Source organism: Camelus ferus, chromosome 11, assembly GCF_009834535.1.
Source record: "Camelus ferus isolate YT-003-E chromosome 11, BCGSAC_Cfer_1.0, whole genome shotgun sequence".
NCBI lineage: Eukaryota > Metazoa > Chordata > Mammalia > Artiodactyla > Camelidae > Camelus > Camelus ferus.
Genome location: NC_045706.1, coordinates 52,055,455 through 52,073,140, shown reverse-complemented (window position 1 = coordinate 52,073,140; position 17,686 = coordinate 52,055,455). Strand labels below are relative to the sequence as shown.

Sequence of the window (17,686 nt, the reverse complement as noted above, 5' to 3'; positions counted from 1 at the left end):
CCAAAGATACATTCATTCTCACACTAATTTTGTATTTGTAATTGTATAGTCTTTGCCAACAAGAGGGTCACCTCACATCATGTAAGTTTCACACTCCACACAACCTAGATCTTCCCCTGAGCAGGAGGCTGTGGAGATGTAGACTCATTCTTATGTCTTGATCACGGGGATTTCTTGAGCAAAATGTCTGCAGGCTTTAAGAAGCTTCCACCATCCTGTGCCAATGAATCCAAGAAATGGCAAATCTGTTGGAGCCCCTCAGCCTGCCTTCTTTAGGATATGTTCTGTAGAAGAGAGTCCTTCTTCCTAAGTCTTCCAACTGCCAATAAATGATCACCTGGGCTGAGCCAGGTGGTCCCCACAAATCCACACCAGCCAGGAATCACGAGCACCTACTCCATGGAAACTCTGACCAGAGTGTCGTCATCATGTTGATGCCACTACCAGAGGATGAAACGCAAGAACAAGCCTTAATTGGTTTCTTGGTCTCCTAGGTCGGCGAGGATGAGCACAGCCCTGTCTGGTCTGATTGCGAGCTCTGAGACAGAGCTTGTCACACTTCTTTTTGTCAAGTTGCCTAGAAGTTAACCAGAGGCAATCAGGGGAGGGAACGTGGTGTCCCTGGCCAACCAAGACCTCCTCGGTGGGGACACTTTCCTAGATTCTCCTAAGGGTGGTTTTATTTTTTTCCCCCTTTTTAAAATGTGAAGCTACCTGGCACAGTTTCAGCTCTCTCCAGCTGGATTCTCCGCACACACCTGGTTTCCCTCCTCAAGGCTTCTGCAGCGCATGTCATTCAGATTTTTTTCAGTGTTGTCTACAGAAAGTTGCCATCGAGAAGCCCAGCTGTCAAGGCTAGGTGTGCCAAGGGAGATTTTCTGCAGAGAGCCCATGATCAAAGCCGCATTGTGCCCTGAAGTCTGGAGCCCAAAGGAGGAAGGGAGTCTCATGGTGTCACGTCCAGCTGCACAGGTCCGAAGCTGCTTCCCAGGTGAGAATGGGCACGTGCCTCCCTCTGGGCTCAGCTCCAGGTCAAAGGGCAGCATCTATGACCATTGGAAGTATTCCTACCAGAGCTTATCCTACTATAAGATTTTTGAACACTAAACAGTCTACATCATGTATTTGATTCACACATGCACGTATTAGAAATATTTTCACATCCAGATAACAGTGAAGGAAACTGGGTTCAAAGGTCATACAGTCACAAACCTAGGTCCTAAGAACTGATGTTTCTGGGGTCATAGGACTCGTAATTTCCTAACACAAAGAATATTCAAAACACTGAAAAATGAGGAGTCTTATTATTGCTTTTGTGGGAGATCATAAGATGCTGTCTTCCCACTGGGCTCTGTACTTTAGGTATTTCAATTTGAGCTTATTCCTTTAAGGCACTGAAGCCTTGGCTAACAGTAAAACCCACAAAGAAGTTGTAAAGTTTTCGGTGTTAACAAAGTGATTTCATTCATACACACACACACACACACACACACACACATAAAATGCCATGACGATCTGTCAACAATACTCCCAGATGTATAATACCCAATTTACAGATAAAGAAAATGAAGCCTCTGCCAAGGTACAGAGACTTCCACAAGATGACACAGTAAATTGTTATGGAAGCTCCAGTGCTGCCTTCTGACTCCATGCACTGGTCCCCTTCCCTCTGCCCAGCTGTGTAACATGTAGCACTATTCTTTCCTCCTTTTGGCACTACAATTCATACTGTCTCTTAATACATGTGCTGAAGTAAAAAGGGAAAGAAAAAGATGAAGAAATGAAGTATGATTTAAAATGCAGTCAGCTTATCATAACCTTCCCTGCACCCACCTCCACAAGGAAAGCAGGGGTGAATCATTTGATTGTGCAAAGGTTAAATATCTCCATTTTCCTGACATGTCTGTTGTTCCCTTATTTGGGATTGGGGATTCAGACACGATGTAGCTGGGACTGTACATGCTCATGGGTGAGAGTGGGTGAGAATGAAGAGGTCAATTCCATGGCCAGTGACTATGGGGCCAGTCTAAATGAACCAGAGGAAGGAGAGAGAGATCATCATCTCTGAACCAGGAGATGAGGAGACAGATGGGAGACCAGCACAGGACACCAAAGCTGAGGGCTGAACAGAAATGCAACAAAGGGCAAAGAAGTCAAGGAGGACGTGTGCAGCTGGGAAGGGAGGCACTGGTGAACTGAGAAGAAATTTGCCAGATGCGTGGTTTGGGCTCTGGAATGCCCCTCCAGCTCCCTCTGCAGCTGAGGGCAGGGCCTTGTGGGACCAGGCTCAAGCAGCTGACTCCTGCATCTCAGTTCCTCCTCCTGTGCAGTGACAGCCCCTTCCTTGGGTTTCAGAGTCTGGGGCTGGCGATGAGTACACCTGGGTTCTAGTCTGAGCCCCACCACAGACCATTCATGTGACTCCACAAAGTTCACACTCTTTCAGTTTTTTTCATAAAAATGAAAATTATTTACTGATGGTACTCAACTCATAGAATGAGATGAGGATAATATTAAATTATAAAAGTCAAAGCAGCACTCTGAATGTATATTCTGGCCTTGGCTAAAGCATGGTGCACATAGACCAGGTCAGGTCATTACTCCAGGATATTAACAATGGCAGTCACACTAACCCTTACACAGAACTTACTGTGCTACTCTTAGTAACTTAATATTTGTGAGATTCTTAGAGTAACCCTCACAACAACCTATGGGGTGAGTACTATTACTGCCCCCAACTCGCAGAGGAAACCAAAGCACACACATATGAGATAACCTGTCCAAGCCATGCAGTAGGCAGTGGACCCAGGTTCAAGCCAAGGAAGTGTGGCTTCAGAGCTGCTGCTCTTCACCACTGTGTGACAGTGCTTCCTGCTAAAGGACAAGAGAAGCCCATAACCCACGCTCCCGGGATCCAGGCGCAAAGACCATGGTATAGACATATCTAACTACATGCAAAACCAAAACGGAAAACTCTAGATTTGCAAGGCAGATAAAATGGGTGGGGCATGGGCGTGAAGAACCATTCTACGTATGCCAAAAAGCCAAAAATTAAAAACAAAACAAAACTTAAAAGAACTTGAGGCAGAATCCCATTTGACAGCAAGCTCCCTAATATGTTTAAAAGATTTAATTTACCAGAAAGAGTTAACACTGACCTTTTTAGAAGATCAATAGTTACTCAGTTCTAGGTCCCCCTTTATTACAAATACAAAGTAAAATCTTAAGGAGACAAGATACCAAGGTCTGAGTATTAGATGTTTACAGGAATGAGTCATGCCTCTTTGTATTCATACCTCGTACAGTTCCTTCTCATATCTGTTCTACATTTGGTATATGACTTGCTTTGGCCATGAGACAGCAGCACCCATGATGCAAAAAGGGCTTGAAAAGCACTTGTACATTGAGCTTTGCTCTTGCAACACCCCGCCCATATTGAGAGGCCCATGCTAGCCTATTGGAGACGTGTAGTTCAGTCAACAACCAGTACCAACCACCAGACATATAAGCAAGGCCATCTCAGGTCACCTAGCCCCAGATGCACGAGCAACCCAAGGCGAGACTAGCAGAAGAACCATCCAGTAAGCCCTGCCCCAACACGGACATAAAGAATTGTAAACAAAATATTTGTTTTTTCAAGCCACTAATTGTGGGGGTGGATTATTACACAGCAAAGCTAGTTGACAGAGCCCAAGTCTAAGGCATTTCATGGAAATAACAAGGATTTGCGACGAGGTGGAGAAAAAAGAAATCTTGTACACCATTGGTAAGCATGTAAACTGGTGCAGCCACTACGGAAAATAGTATAGATATTCCTCAAAAAAACTAAAAATAGAACTACCATATGATCCAGCAATTCCACTGCTAGATATTTATCCAAAGACAACAAAAACACGAACTTGAAAAGATACATGAACCCCTCTGTTCACTACAGCATTATTTACAATAGCCAAGATATAGAAACAACCTAAGTGTCCATGGACAGATGGAGACAGAAACTGTCTCTGTCTCTGTCTCTGTCTGTCTCTCTCTCTCTCTCTCTCTCACACACACACACACACACACACACACACACAATGGAATATTATTTATCCATTAAAAAGAATGAAATCTCGGGATTTCAAAATTGTAGAATAGATAAACAAGATTACACTGTATAGCACAGGGAAATATACACAAAATGTTATGATAACTCACAGAGAAAAAAATGTGACAATGAGTGTGTATATGTCCATGAATGACTGAAAAATTGTGCTGAACACTGGAATTTGACACAACATTGTAAAATGATTATAAATCAATAAAAAATGTTTAAAAAAAAGATCTGATAAGGTCATTCATTTACCCTAGCAAAAAAAAAAAAAAAAAAAAAAAAGAATGAAATCTTGCCATGTGTAACAACATGGAGGGGCCTCAAGGGCATTATGCTAAGTGAAATGAGTTAGACAGAGTAAAATGAATACTGTATGATCTCTCTTATATGTGGAATCTAAAAACAAAAACAACATCAAAACCAACCTCAGAGAGAGAGAACAGATCCGGGGCTGCCCAAAGAGGGAGGAGGTGGGGGCCAGGAGAAACGGTGAACCGTTTTTTTTGTTGTTGCTATTGTTATTGGTTTAAATAAATTCAACAAATAAACCGATAAATAAAATCTAGACTGGATCACTGCATTTTCAGCATATTCTGTGCCAGGTTATAAAGATGAATCCTCTAAAATGGGAGACAACAATATTTAGCAAATTCACATGAAGCATGAATCTTAGTAGAATCTAACCTAATTAGGCTAACCAGGCAATCTGCCAGTCATCAATATTTACTCAATATCTCTTCAACTGTCAGTGGTAATGGAAGAAAGCAATGTTATCACCTACCTATTTTAGACACACAGGTACCCAACAAATACTTGCCATCGATCGATTAATATACAAATCAGTGGTTGATCAAAAAAAAAAATCTCACCCACTAATTCATCTGCAGACTGAGCCTGCATGAAATGACATTGTCTCACAGTTGGTGTACCCTTCTTTTAACTGTTTTGCTTAGGCTGGTGCTAAAATGAGCTTGCATTTCTCAGTACGCACCAGTCAATGCTACAGAGAAGAGGCCAGGAAGTGTGCTGAGTGAGAAGAGGAGCTGAGTTTGGGGTTAGCGTTTGCAGGGCATTTGCTGTACAGTCCTTGTGGCTTCGTCGGTGGGCTGTTAACGAAACCCTTCTCACTGCACCATTTCTTCTGTTGCCTTCTTGACCATACCCAGGGCAGAGGCAGCTGGTTCTGCAGCCATGCAGAAAACGTCTTTGCTCACATCATCATAGTCTGATTCCAACATGCAAACAAGTTTTTCACACATTCCTCTTGCTCAGTTCTCCTAATAGGCAACTTAAAGCTGTCATGTCACACACACACAAATAGGAAAGAGGTTTTTAGACGATTACTTGACGATGGCTACACTGCTAACCATGATCAAGCTGACTCATGAACCCAAGCCCAACAACTCTAATCCTTTCAGGGTCATGGGACACAGGATGTGAGGACTGAGGCCCACAGGAGAAACCATACCATCCAAATTCTAGTCTAATCATCTTTCTATTCTTAATTTACTTGAGAATATCATCCAACTGATCATCTCGAACAGCCAAGGAAGCCATAAGACACTGACTATAATAATTTTTCAAATGACTGGGAAACTTGGTTGACCAAAGGATAAGAGAGGAAAAAAATCCATCAATATTTCATGATGAGGATGACATTTACCTGTAGGCCTTCTTCTTCTAAGAACATGCCAATTAATAATGACCACAAATAGCATATTTTACTGATTAATGAAACTATCAACTTACCACTTGAAGTATAAACAGTGGCTAATAAACAATTTTGCAAATCATTATTAAAGCTGACAGAAACATATAGGTTACTTTTAACATATGCATCTGGCTTGATTTCATTTTATCTTCTAGGAGAAGATGCCCTGATCCCTTTCCTGTTCACGTGACAATGAACAAGTGACGAAGCCACGCCTGGTCTCAAAGGCTCCAGCAATAAAACAAGGTGATTGGACTTCAACTCTGAAGCAACACAGTAAAATGGTAAGAACCCCGGATCCAGCCCCAGGGGAGACTAAATTCTGTACCCAGCATCTTGTGAAGTGTCTGGCGGTGGGCCTGTACTTAACCTCTTTCCTCATCTAGGTAAACCTGAAGACACACCCCTCTCAAAGGGTTTGGTAAGAATGAAAAACAATGCACTTAGAGTTCCCTAGCACAGAGTCTGGCCCACAGGCGTGCTCAGAAAGGTCAGCTGATGATAGTGATTCCTTCATCCCACAATCATTTATTGACCCTTGACTCTGTGCCAGACGTTATTCTAGGTGTGAAGGACACACCTAGTGTGTGTGAGTTAATAAAACCAACAAAACTTCCTGCTTAAGCTAGCTGGCACTGGGGAGGCACCGAGATGCACAACTCGAGTCTGGAGGCGCCCTGTGCCTGACACTGCATGAGGCCTTGACTCCACTCCCAGCCTCACTACAGAGCGCAGAGTCACGTCCCAGGCTGCTGGAGCCTCACCGGCTTAAGAAGCCGCAGACCAGAATGGCTCTCCTAGGCCTCTCTCATCGTCCTGGTACCATCAGCACCACGGAGGGCAGAGCTAGGCTTCACACTGATCCTCCACCTTAGCCTCTTCCCCCTTCTCTTTAGCCAGGAGTGTTCCCCAAGTCTGCGCCAGAGCCTTCAGGAAACCCCTGTGAATGCCAAGGTTGCTTAGCGGCACTAACCCCTACTTCCCACCAGAGGTCGCCCTCACACACAAGCCCAAAGTGAAAAGAACCCGGCTTTGCCTTCTCGACAGCAGTGACATTATTTTCTTTCTCTATTTTTATCTATTAAAAAGATTTCTTCACAGCCATAACTTAGATCTCTACACTAAAATGGAGCAACAGGAAGATATAATGGTGCATTTCATTTATGAATGACCTATAATAAATTACTCTGAAGTGTCCCCAGTGCCAAGAGACAGAACGCTTTGTCTGCCCACGGACTGTATTTCACATAACTTTAATTTAGCTGACACATAAAACTCATCTGACATTTTGCAGGTATTTTGGGGGGGAGGTGCGCGGTGGGGGGGTGCTGCGGGAGGGGACCACTGCGGGGCTGGGCGGGGAGTGGGGGCAGCAGCAGAGCCAAGGATATTTGGTTCTTGTTGAGGGTTAAGGTATGGAGCCGGGGTAACCCTGGCAACACGAGGTCGTTCCCGAGCAGATTGTTGTCCAAGATGAGTTCCTCCAGGCTCCCGAACGCGCTCAGTCCTTCCAGTGACCTGCAATGACAAAGGCAACAGGAAAAATGATCCTGCACTAAATCAGGGAGGCCATTATGAGCCGAAATAAATATTTTAACCTTCCCTTTCAGGACTGGGAATAGTTTGGGCTTGGTGCCTGTCAGCAAAGTGAATGACAAGAATTAGTAGCGGGAGCCGGGGCGGGGGCGGAGGGGGAGAAGGGGCCGCTGGCACTCACCGCATCCTTCACGCATTGCCAACATGAAGGATGAGGGTCACTTAGTGAGTAGCCAGGATCCAAAACAAAGGGCTTCAGATACGGCCCGCAGGATAAATTTGTCAATGTCTTGTGCCTTCAGGCACCCAGCCTCGGCTGACCCTAACCTCCATTCCCAAGATAAATAACTCTGTCACAGTTCACCTTCATTCCCTGGACACAAATTTAAGTTGTCATCCATCATTCCTGCCCAGAAATATCATACCCCTCTTACAATAATAAATATAACTTCAAGTATCATTTCTTAGTGGTTCTCCTCTGCACAGTCCTAGGAAACGGAGAGGAAAGCTTCCTTTTTCTCTGCATTCACTGCCTTTGCCTTTTATCCCCTCTCTGCTTTTTTTTTTTTTTTTCTTTTCCCCTTTTCTTTACTAATCACTTAATTTGCTTCTCCCTAGTGTCCCCGTGGCAGCCCCAAAAGGCAAGGCATCCATGGAAGCACGTAATCACTCCAGTCTGAGAGGCCATTTCTTTTTCTTTCCTGGTTTCTTTGTATTTGTTTTTGTTTAGGGGGTGAGGTAAGGAGGCGGTTGGCGGAAGTTCTGCCTCAAGACTCTTGACTTTAAGTTTACTGTTTTAATGTATGGAAAGTGGATTTCTCACTTTATTTTTGAAACAAGTGTCAAATGCAGCAATGTTCGATGTCGAGGCAGTAAATAAACAGGCATCTTAAAGAATTAAGCACCGGCTCAGGGAAAAAAAGTATCAGAAAGGGAAAAAGAGCCTTGTTAACAGACGTAGCTGAGCGGCTAAAAGTTAACTCAACGTTAGGGGCGCAGGGGTTTTGGGGGTTGGAAGCCGTGAGGCGCAGCGGTGCGCATGCGTCTGCCGGGGTGCACGCAGACGTTAATTAAGGAAAGCCGCCCGGTGGAGGGACTCGCACGAAACACACTCCCAGCTCGTTCACCTGCCAGACCCAAGAGCTGTGCTGAGCTTGCACAGGCTGACAGCTGAGCTACGACGTTGACCAGAGCATGGACTCACTCGGGATCTCCTGGCTGTTCTATAAAATGTAACCAATCGGGGAGATGTTGTCTGCACTATTTATGCATTTACTGATAGCTGGTCCATTACAGACCCTCCTGCTTGCGTGTGCAGCACTTGTCCCTGTGATGTGAGTGTGAACTTTAGCACCACACCTTTCTGGAGACATCCATCTCTTCCTTGTGGGGCCCGTGCCAAAAGGACTCCAAAATAGGGAAGCAATACTTGGGAAGCAAAAGATGCATTATGAAGAATCAGTGAAATCCCCAGATGCCCTTGGGCCCAGAGCTCCACCAGCAGCCCCATTCCTGCCCCTAAACCTCCAGGTGGTCCCACCCAGGGCCCAGCACACAGGCCCCACCCAACCCTATAGCTCCCATACCTGCCCCACAGCAGGGGGGCAATACCAAATACATCTGGGGTCAGGGGTCAATGGGTCATCAGGTTTCATTTCCTCCTCCTCCTCTTCCTTGTGTTTCAGGAAGACAAAACACAATTTATACACAGGCGGTCAGGAAGGCCTGGGATTCTACCTCTGCTCCATCACTTACTTGCAGTGTGAATTCGGGCAACTCAATAACCCACCTGAACTCCCTTCTTCTATATTGCCTCCAAGCTCACACAATGTTATGGAGAATAAGTGAGTAAGAACTAACAAGTTACTAGTAAGAAATGGTTTCTTTCTTTTCACTCCTTTCATTCATTGATTTTTTTCTGGAAGCCCTGACCTGAGGTGCAGGTTTGGAGTTCAGGATGCAGAGGGTGGGCAGAGGGGGAAGAGAAGTGTAAGTCTGGCTTCTGCAAGGAAACTTCAGCCTTTCCTGAAGTCCCTCCCTCCGTGGGGGTTAATGAGTGCTGATCCCAAAGTGCTTTTCAGGACTGGACCCTGTTTACTCCAAGGGGAGTCAAGGCCACCTCCCCATCAGGGCATCTTATGGGTGACTAATAAGTCCTTTGGGTACAAACATCAGCTGGGCTCTGGTCAAAGGCGGCATCCAAATACACATTGTTCCCAAGTGACGTTATGCAAATATAATACTCTTATCATGAGAATCAGCAAATGGTTGGCAACTGGCAAGCAGAAGAAAGCTCCCTTCCAAGAGTGCTTCAGGGGAGGCATCAAACAAAATGACACAGCATGGAGAGGGACAGAGTGGAACCGCTAAAAGGCTTGCCCCCAGAGATGCCTTCCCTCCAGGGTGGGCCCTGGGGCAGCGCTCAAAACAGGAGAGGAACTTCAGAGAGCCGCTGGGAAGCTCAGGCTCCAATCCCCTGTCACCTGTCTGCCTTGAGATCTTTTTTGCCAGATCATGTTATTAGCTGCTCAGTTAAAAGGGAACTGTGTTACGTGGAGGGGTTGCTAATTAATAAATCCCTGTCTTCATGTCATCAGTGTGGTGTGCACTTGATTTAATCAGCTAAATTCAGAGCTGAGGGATTGGGGACAGAAGGCAGAGAGCATAATGAAGGGTAAAACTGGAGAAGACAGGATTTCTGGGGTTTGGCTGGCATGTGGAGGCCAAGAAACACACACTGAAAGATGGTTCTATTTTTTTACTTAAAAAGAAATTTACTTTTGTTGTTATTGCTGTTGTTGCTACTGCTGTTTTTTGGAAGGAGGAGGGGAAAGAAATTACTTGTGTCCATCCTTGAGTTCATACCCCTATATACAAGACGCCTGCAAAGAGACATGTGCTGTTAAATAAAATGACAAGGCAAAAAAGGCTTTAAGATCTGTGCTGTGTAGTGGGACAGCTGCAGTAGCTACAGGGGAAAGACGATGGAGCATAATTTCTCTGCTATAACCTTGTGTGGGCACAGGAAAATGTACCCCAGACCCAAGAGCCCTGGTGGAGGAGGGTAACTGTCACCGGAGGGCTACTCACCAGCTTGGGTGTCTGTGGCTGCCGCTGTCAGAGGAGTGGGCTAGGAAGGCCAGGCAGGCATGAGTGCCCTGGTCAGGGGCTGGAGGGGGAGGGCAAGGCTTCAGCTGGAGAGAGGTCTTCCCAGCCTGGTAAAGAGATGTCAAGGGCTGCCAGGGAGACCGGCGCGCGGTCCGATCTGTGGCAGGTGGTTTGCTCTGGAAACCTAATCAGCACCTCCGAAGCGCACTGTGAGCTGCCTGCCTCCCGCTCCACCAGCAGGAAAGCTGCCCATTATTTCACCCACAGGTACCATCTCCGTTGCCTCTCGTTCGCAGGGCTCTGGCTGGGCTCCCTCAGGAGCCGCTGCGGCTGCTGGGAGAGTCCCAGTGCCTCTTCCAAAGTCACATCAAAATGACAAAACATCACAATGCATTCAGCTCCAGCGGATTCAAACGGAGAGAACTTTTAAGTTTCCACTGTAATTAACCCTATCCTCGTTAAGATAATTATGATCAAGCTTCCTGTCAGAGTTAATATCCCAGCATCATTGCCCGTGGCTCACACTCTGCCTTCATTAGCTTATAAAAACAGCGGCGCTAAACAGGCGGCCTCGCCCTTTGCAAGCCCGGCCAATGGCTGTGAGCCCTCATGGAGGGAGGGGCTTCTGGCCGGGCAGCAGACCCCACAAAGGGGCCACTCCTTGAACCCCAATCCCTTCTGCTCCTGGGTGGGTGCACGCTCAGTGGCCTCCATCCCTGCCCCAAAAGTTAGCCACTCATCACAACCAGGAAGGAGGGGGGCCTGGACCAGAGCAGGGCTGGGAGGTTTGGGGCAGAAGAGGTTCTAATCTGTGGCGACCCCTTTCTGCCCCTTGCCCAGTAAAAATCCAGCCAGAAAAATCACCAGAAGACACATCCAGAATCCCCAGTTCAAGAACTGCCAATCTTCTTCCTGGGGTCCAGGCTGTGGTAAGAATGAGCTCCCTCTGTCCTCAGCTTCCAGCCTATAGCAGGGATGGTCTTTCTGTCTGGCATGAGATTGGCAGGGAAACAGGGAGACAGCTAACCACAGACCCTGAGAAAGAAATGTCTCTCTCTGGAACCAGAGTTGCCTCAAATTCAGAACCACAGTTCGGGATATTCTCAAACCAACTAAAAAAATAAGATCTCCACTAAGATCTTTACCTATTCCCTCTACTGTATCTACCTAACTATCCATATACATGTTTTTAACTGAGAAAGTGGGGAGGTTATGGAAATTCTAGAGGACCTAGCCCCTACATCTGATGTCTACTACATTGGCTAGTCCTGCAGACCAGCACAGGTCGGCCACTGCCTGCTCTGTAACAGTCTTTCTGGGTGACTCCTGTCTGCTCAGCCTGAACATAAAAGGATCTCAGTGCAACCTCCATAATACCTGGAAAGTTGTCAAATGCACAGTGAAGTCTCAGTCCCTCTTTGCCAACTGACTACCGCTCAGCCAGGGACCTGTGAGTTGCGGAGAGAAAAGCTGCTGACAGTATCCCCAGGGCAGGACAGAGAGCACGCCTCAGGATGACCGGCCAGGAGCTAGGAGGGCAATCCCTAAATTCAAATTCCTTCAGAGGCCGGAATGCTGCCCTCTCTTTACCCTAGGTCCAAGTGTCTGAGCAAAGGAGAAGTGACACTCGGCAAATCTGCACCCGTACACCAGAACTAGTTATTAAACTATTTCAATACTTCCTTACTGGCTAGTCCAAAATTGCAGCTCTCAGTACCCCGAGTGCCCCTCCATGTTACCCTGGCCACTCCCCAGAGCTCCCAGACCTTTCCACAATTCAACAACTAAGTGGTTAAAAGTCCCCCTCACCCTTACTGCCCAGGGCCTCCAAGGACTTTGCTCCTGCCAAGATTTTCCCCATTGCTCAGCGCAGTTGTTAAACAATTTATACATCACCCTTGAGAGCAGGAGTAGTAATTTGTACCCTTTTCTACCCCCACCATGCCAAGTGCAGTGCCTGGCACACCGCTGGTGCCTGGGAAACGTCTGCACACTGACTTACAACAGAGGCTGGGACCAAAGCTACCAGGACAGGACAGACAACACAGAGCTACATGTGGGGAATAAAGGAAGACAGAGGAGAACAGGAGAACTGTGATGTGACTGCTCATCCCCAGAAAATGGCCTGGTGGCACAGACACTTTTAGAAAGGCTGTTTATCTAACCCACGAGAGGTTTTCCTTTTTTCTTTCTGCCACAAAACTTTTTATAGCCTATTTAAATGGTTTTAGATAGATAGATAGAATAGAATATATAGTTTATACATATATAACTATACATAGCAATTACTATATTACTAGACATAGCATTACCATACACTACTATATGTAGTATTGTATAATATTGCACAGTGAAATACTGTACATTATGTGCATCACTATACAGTGGATAGCGTGCTATACTACACACAGTATTGCTCTACTACTGTATAATCATGTATTACTAGACATAGCACTACCATGCATTACTATATGTAGTATTGTATAGTAATGTACAGTGATACTGTACATTATATGCACCACTACACATTGTACAGCATACTATACTACACATAGTATTGCTGTATTACTGTATAATCATATATTACTAGACACAGTATTACAGCACAGTTGACTCTATGTATTTTCTACCATTCAGGTCATATAACCAGGGATATATGTACAAATAATAATATAAATCAATTGTATATATGGTAAGTATATCAGTGGAGGATGAAAGTGTCTTTATAAAACAGGGGACTAGGCAGAATGGCTATCATTCAAAAGTCCACAAATGACAAACGCTGGAGAGGCTGTGGAGAAAAGGGAACCCTCCTACACTGCTGGTGGGAATGTAGTTTGGTGCAGCTGCTGTGGAAAACAGTATGGAGATTCCTCAAAAGACTAGGAATAGACTTACCTTATGACCCAGGAATCCTGCTACTGGGCATATATCCAGAAGGAACCCTACTTCAAAATGACACTTGCACCCCAATGTTCATAGCAGCACTACTTACAATAGCCAAGACATGGAAATAGCCTAAATGTCCATCAACAGATGATTGGATAAAGAAGAAGTGGTATATTTATACAATGGAATACTATTCAGCCATAAAAACCAATTGCATAATGCCATTTGCAGCAACATGGATGTTCCTGGAGAATATCATTCTAAGTGAAGTAAGCCAGAAAGAGAAAGAAAACTACCATATGAGATTGCTCATATGTGGAATCTAAAAACAAAACAAAACAAAACATAAATACAAAACAGAAACAGACTCATAGACATAGAATACAAACTTGGGGTTGCCAAGGGGGCGGGGGTGGGAAGGGACAGACTGGGATTTCAAAACGTAGAATAGATAAACAAGATTATCCTGTATAGCACAGGGAAATATATACAAGATCTTGTGGTAGCTCACAGCAAAAAAAAAAAAAAAAAAAAAAAAAAGTGATAATGAATGTATGTATGTTCATGTATAACTGAAAAATTGTGCTCTACACTGGAATTTGACACAACATTGTAAAATGACTACAACTCAATAAAAAAGTCAAAAAAAAAGACAGCATAAAAAAATAAGTAAGTAAGTAAGATTTAAAAAACAAACAGGGGACTGTGGGAAAGGCTCTGGGCTATGCAAGACAGGTGTACTGACACAGGTGATAGCACAGCACCTGGGATTTGTCAAAGTCACTTTCAAAGCCCTACTGAGCCCCCTGTCAGGATGGAAGATCCCTGACCTACAAAGAATACAGTTCAACACTGGTGTAAGACATCTGAATCCAAGACCAGTCAAAAATCTAAGGTAGTTAGCTAGGTGTTTGTTAACTCTAAGTGAGGTCAAGTTTGAAGCCATCAAGCACCACAGCAAATAACACTCAATAAACTGTTAACTATGATTCCTAAAGAATTACGGAGAATGAGTAAGGAGCTATAAGCCCAGAAATGGGTGCCTGCAGTTTCAGTTATTTGAAAAGGGAGGTGAGATTCTGCAAACTTTGGATTGGTAAGTTTGTAAACTTACCTCCATGAAATTCACTGTCTAGGCTTATAAAATTTTTATAGCTTATCTATATCTCTTTTTTTTGTTTTATTAATTCTAATAAGCTAGCTCAAACCCTTTGTATCATGAGGTAGGCTCTATCTCAATTTAACATTTACAATCTCTCTGATAGTCAAAGGTTTAACAGCCTTCATATAAAAAGAGTGTTTGAAAATCATTAAGGACAAGCTGAAAGCCCTAAAAGAAAAATGACCCAAAGACATGGACAAGAAATAAATACACAAGGAATACAAATGGTCAATAATGAAAATGAGGGATAAAATTTGAGCTTCACGGGGAATCTAAAATATTCAAATTAAACAAAGTATTTTCCCTTAACTAGTAAATGCACTGTTTTCTTAACTCTTAACATAGTCTCATCAAAAGTTCAAGGTAACAAACTAACACAACACTGATGGGAGAATGCAACTGTTTCTGGATGTTAGTTTGTATTAAAAGCCTTAAAAATTATCACCTTTTCATCCAGTAATTCCAAGAATTTATTCAGCAAATATCAAAGACGTGTGTATGGTTTAAGTATGTTCACTATAGCATTATTTATAGTAACACTGTAAACAAGCCTAAATACTCAATGATAGGGGAACTAGTAAATACAGCTCAATATATCTGTATAATGACATTCCATGCAGCAATTTAAAACGATATTCTAGGCAGATATCAACTGATACAGTAACATTGTCATGTTAATCTATTTAGGCACCTAAATTAGGTTATAATACATTTGGTATACACATTGAGATCTCATGCACAGAAATTAAGAGTCATCCATATGTTCTCCTCCATTCTCCACACAAATTTTCATTTGTACCATGTTTTCCACATCAATGGTTAAGAGCCATTAGTCTTTGTTAGTTGTTTCTAGTTTATAATCTGCTGTTAATACATAATCTTGTACAGAGGGACTTGATGACAATTCTGAACATACAAATACACTTCAGTGCATACATACACTCATGTATCTACACAAGTGTCTATAGGTGGATGGATGGATAGATGGATCCCAGATATATACCACTATCTCTTGCGTAAGGGGTCTATAAGGCTTCTTTCCTTCTCTTTTACAGTTTTCACTAGTTCTTAGACTTCCTATCATGAGTAAGCATTTTATAATCAGGAAAACTCCAGTAAATATTACTTTGAACTAGAACAAGACCATTCCCCAAGCAGAAGGTGGAGGACCCTTGGATAAAGAGCAGCGTGTATAAAGAGGGCTGAGTGTGACTCTCCAGGTGGGGCTGCCACCACAGAACCTAATCTGATCCCGGTCCACTCTCCGGGCCCCTGAGCCACTCTGCCTGGAGCTTTGCCTCAATTGTTGGCACCAGCCAGATTCTAAGGGGCATCAGCGTCAAGAAAGCCTGCACAACAACAACAACCAGGCGGTTCGGAAGGTGCAGGGAACAGTGCGTGACTGAGACAGTCAAGATTATCTAATCAGGAGCAGGGGGCTTAGTTGTTTAAAAGTCCTAAGTCTATGGCCTTCCAAAAGGCAGAATCAAGTAAAAAATTTTGATTTGAGAAAATTACGTAAGTTGGGAGGAGACGTCTTGAGTCAATTTTTTAAAAAAACTCCTAAAAAATAGAGAGCTGTTCGCCAAAGGATTGAGCTGCCTCAGGAGTCATTGTGTGTATCTGATCAGAGACTAGACCATAAGGGATGTTTACAGGGAACTTCGGCAAGAGTAGATGATGAGAGTCAGTGACCTCTGATATTCTATCCAGATACTGTGCTTCTCCGACTGGAGCTCCCGCTGTAACCACGGTTTACAAGGATGGCCAAGAGCGCTTGTTCCCTGCTGGCAGGGTCCCTTATGACTCAGCCTGGTGGAAAGAGGGCAGCAGAGAGTTCTAGCTCTGTCATTCCCCATCACACTAAACTCTATACCTTATTCTGATCCTCTGGCTAGGATTGTGCAAGGCCTATTTAATATTTCCCAAATGATGGGGACATCCCCATAATTACAAAGGCACATGTTAAACACACAGCCTCTTACAGCCAGTAAACCAGATGTCAGAGCTGCAGCTCTGTCTGCATGTAATACACCCCATCACAGTCATCTTCATAGACTCATAGACTTTGAATCCTAAGGGAATTTTAGGGTGTTCCATCCTCCACTTCGTGGAAAGTAACACATGCTCAGAGAGGTAAAGTGGATTACCTGCAACCACACAGAGTAACCAACCCATGTCTAGAAACTTTGGACATACAGGGCAGTATTCCCTCAACTAAACCAAGATAAACTAACTGAATAATTTTTAGTGAAGGTCTAGAAGTGAAAATACATTATTGCCACATCCTTTATCCAAACACGGTGTATAGCTTTGTAATCCAGTCACTGCATGTCCTCACTGTATGATCAACCTAGATGGTCTTCAAACTATTTTGCCTTTCAATCCACATGACTACAATCCCTTCCTGACCCTCTGAGAGCAATCCCCTGAAGAACTAGTTCTCATAGTTTTTGTTTTGTTTTGTTTTGTTTTGTTTTACTGTTACTGTGGGGCTCATGCCATTGAGTTGGCACTAGGCAGAGGTGAGTTGAAATTTACCAGCTAATGGTCCCCTTGGCAGGTACCTCTATACTTTATTCATTCATTCATTTACAAAAATATATTCAGTAACAACTGGGTGCCTGGTACTCAGCTAAACTCTGGGGCTACAAAGATGGCTGAGGCACGGCCCCCAATGTTAAGTAGGAGACACAGACGGGAAAGCAGTTACCATATAATGCAGGGTAGTGGGATAATAAGCACTGCTTGGAGGACGGGGAGGGCTGGGTGACGGGAGGCTTCAAAGAGGAGACAGGCTGGAGCTGAGTCTCAATCCAATTGAATTCTCATCTTTTGTGCCTCTGCTTACACTGTATGCCAGATTTGGTGGTGAAGGCACCTTAGAAGAAGGGATAACGTGATTCTGGCATTCAAGTAATTGACATTTCAAAAAGCTAATTTAGCACCAGAAGAAGTATGTATGTGACATCCACTTCCAGAATGGCAGGTTCTCAGTGAGCAACTCCAGCTGGGGATGTGAAAGACATCATAGCATCTGCTCGCAGGGGGTTTACCATCTATGGGAAGAGAGAAAGAAATTGAACTTGAAATCAGGAGAATTCATACAGGACAGCGTCTATTCAGCAGTGTGGGCAAGATGGGCTCTGGATGTTGAGAGAAAAGAAAGAAGGGCTGCAGAGGTCAA

General features: G+C 44.2%; 1 protein-coding gene and 1 long non-coding RNA gene across 4 annotated transcripts in view; both read right to left on the bottom strand.

The window, feature by feature from the left end:
• The window catches only part of LRMDA (leucine rich melanocyte differentiation associated), a 1,095,017-nt gene that overhangs the window by 544,831 nt on the left and 532,500 nt on the right, over positions 1 to 17,686 (bottom strand). For both annotated transcript variants that reach the window (XR_004324173.1, XM_032491971.1), the window contains exon 3: positions 7,196 to 7,322. Coding sequence is in view for 1 of the 2 variants with exons in the window: in XM_032491971.1 (XP_032347862.1) it covers positions 7,196 to 7,322 (127 nt within the window). In the remaining variant the exon portion in view is untranslated. The remainder of the gene's footprint in view (positions 1 to 7,195; positions 7,323 to 17,686) is intronic.
• LOC116667309 overlaps positions 14,952 to 17,686 on the bottom strand; it is a 141,546-nt gene continuing 138,811 nt past the window's right edge. For both annotated transcript variants that reach the window (XR_004324199.1, XR_004324198.1), the window contains exon 2: positions 14,952 to 17,558. This is a non-coding gene — a long non-coding RNA (uncharacterized LOC116667309). The remainder of the gene's footprint in view (positions 17,559 to 17,686) is intronic.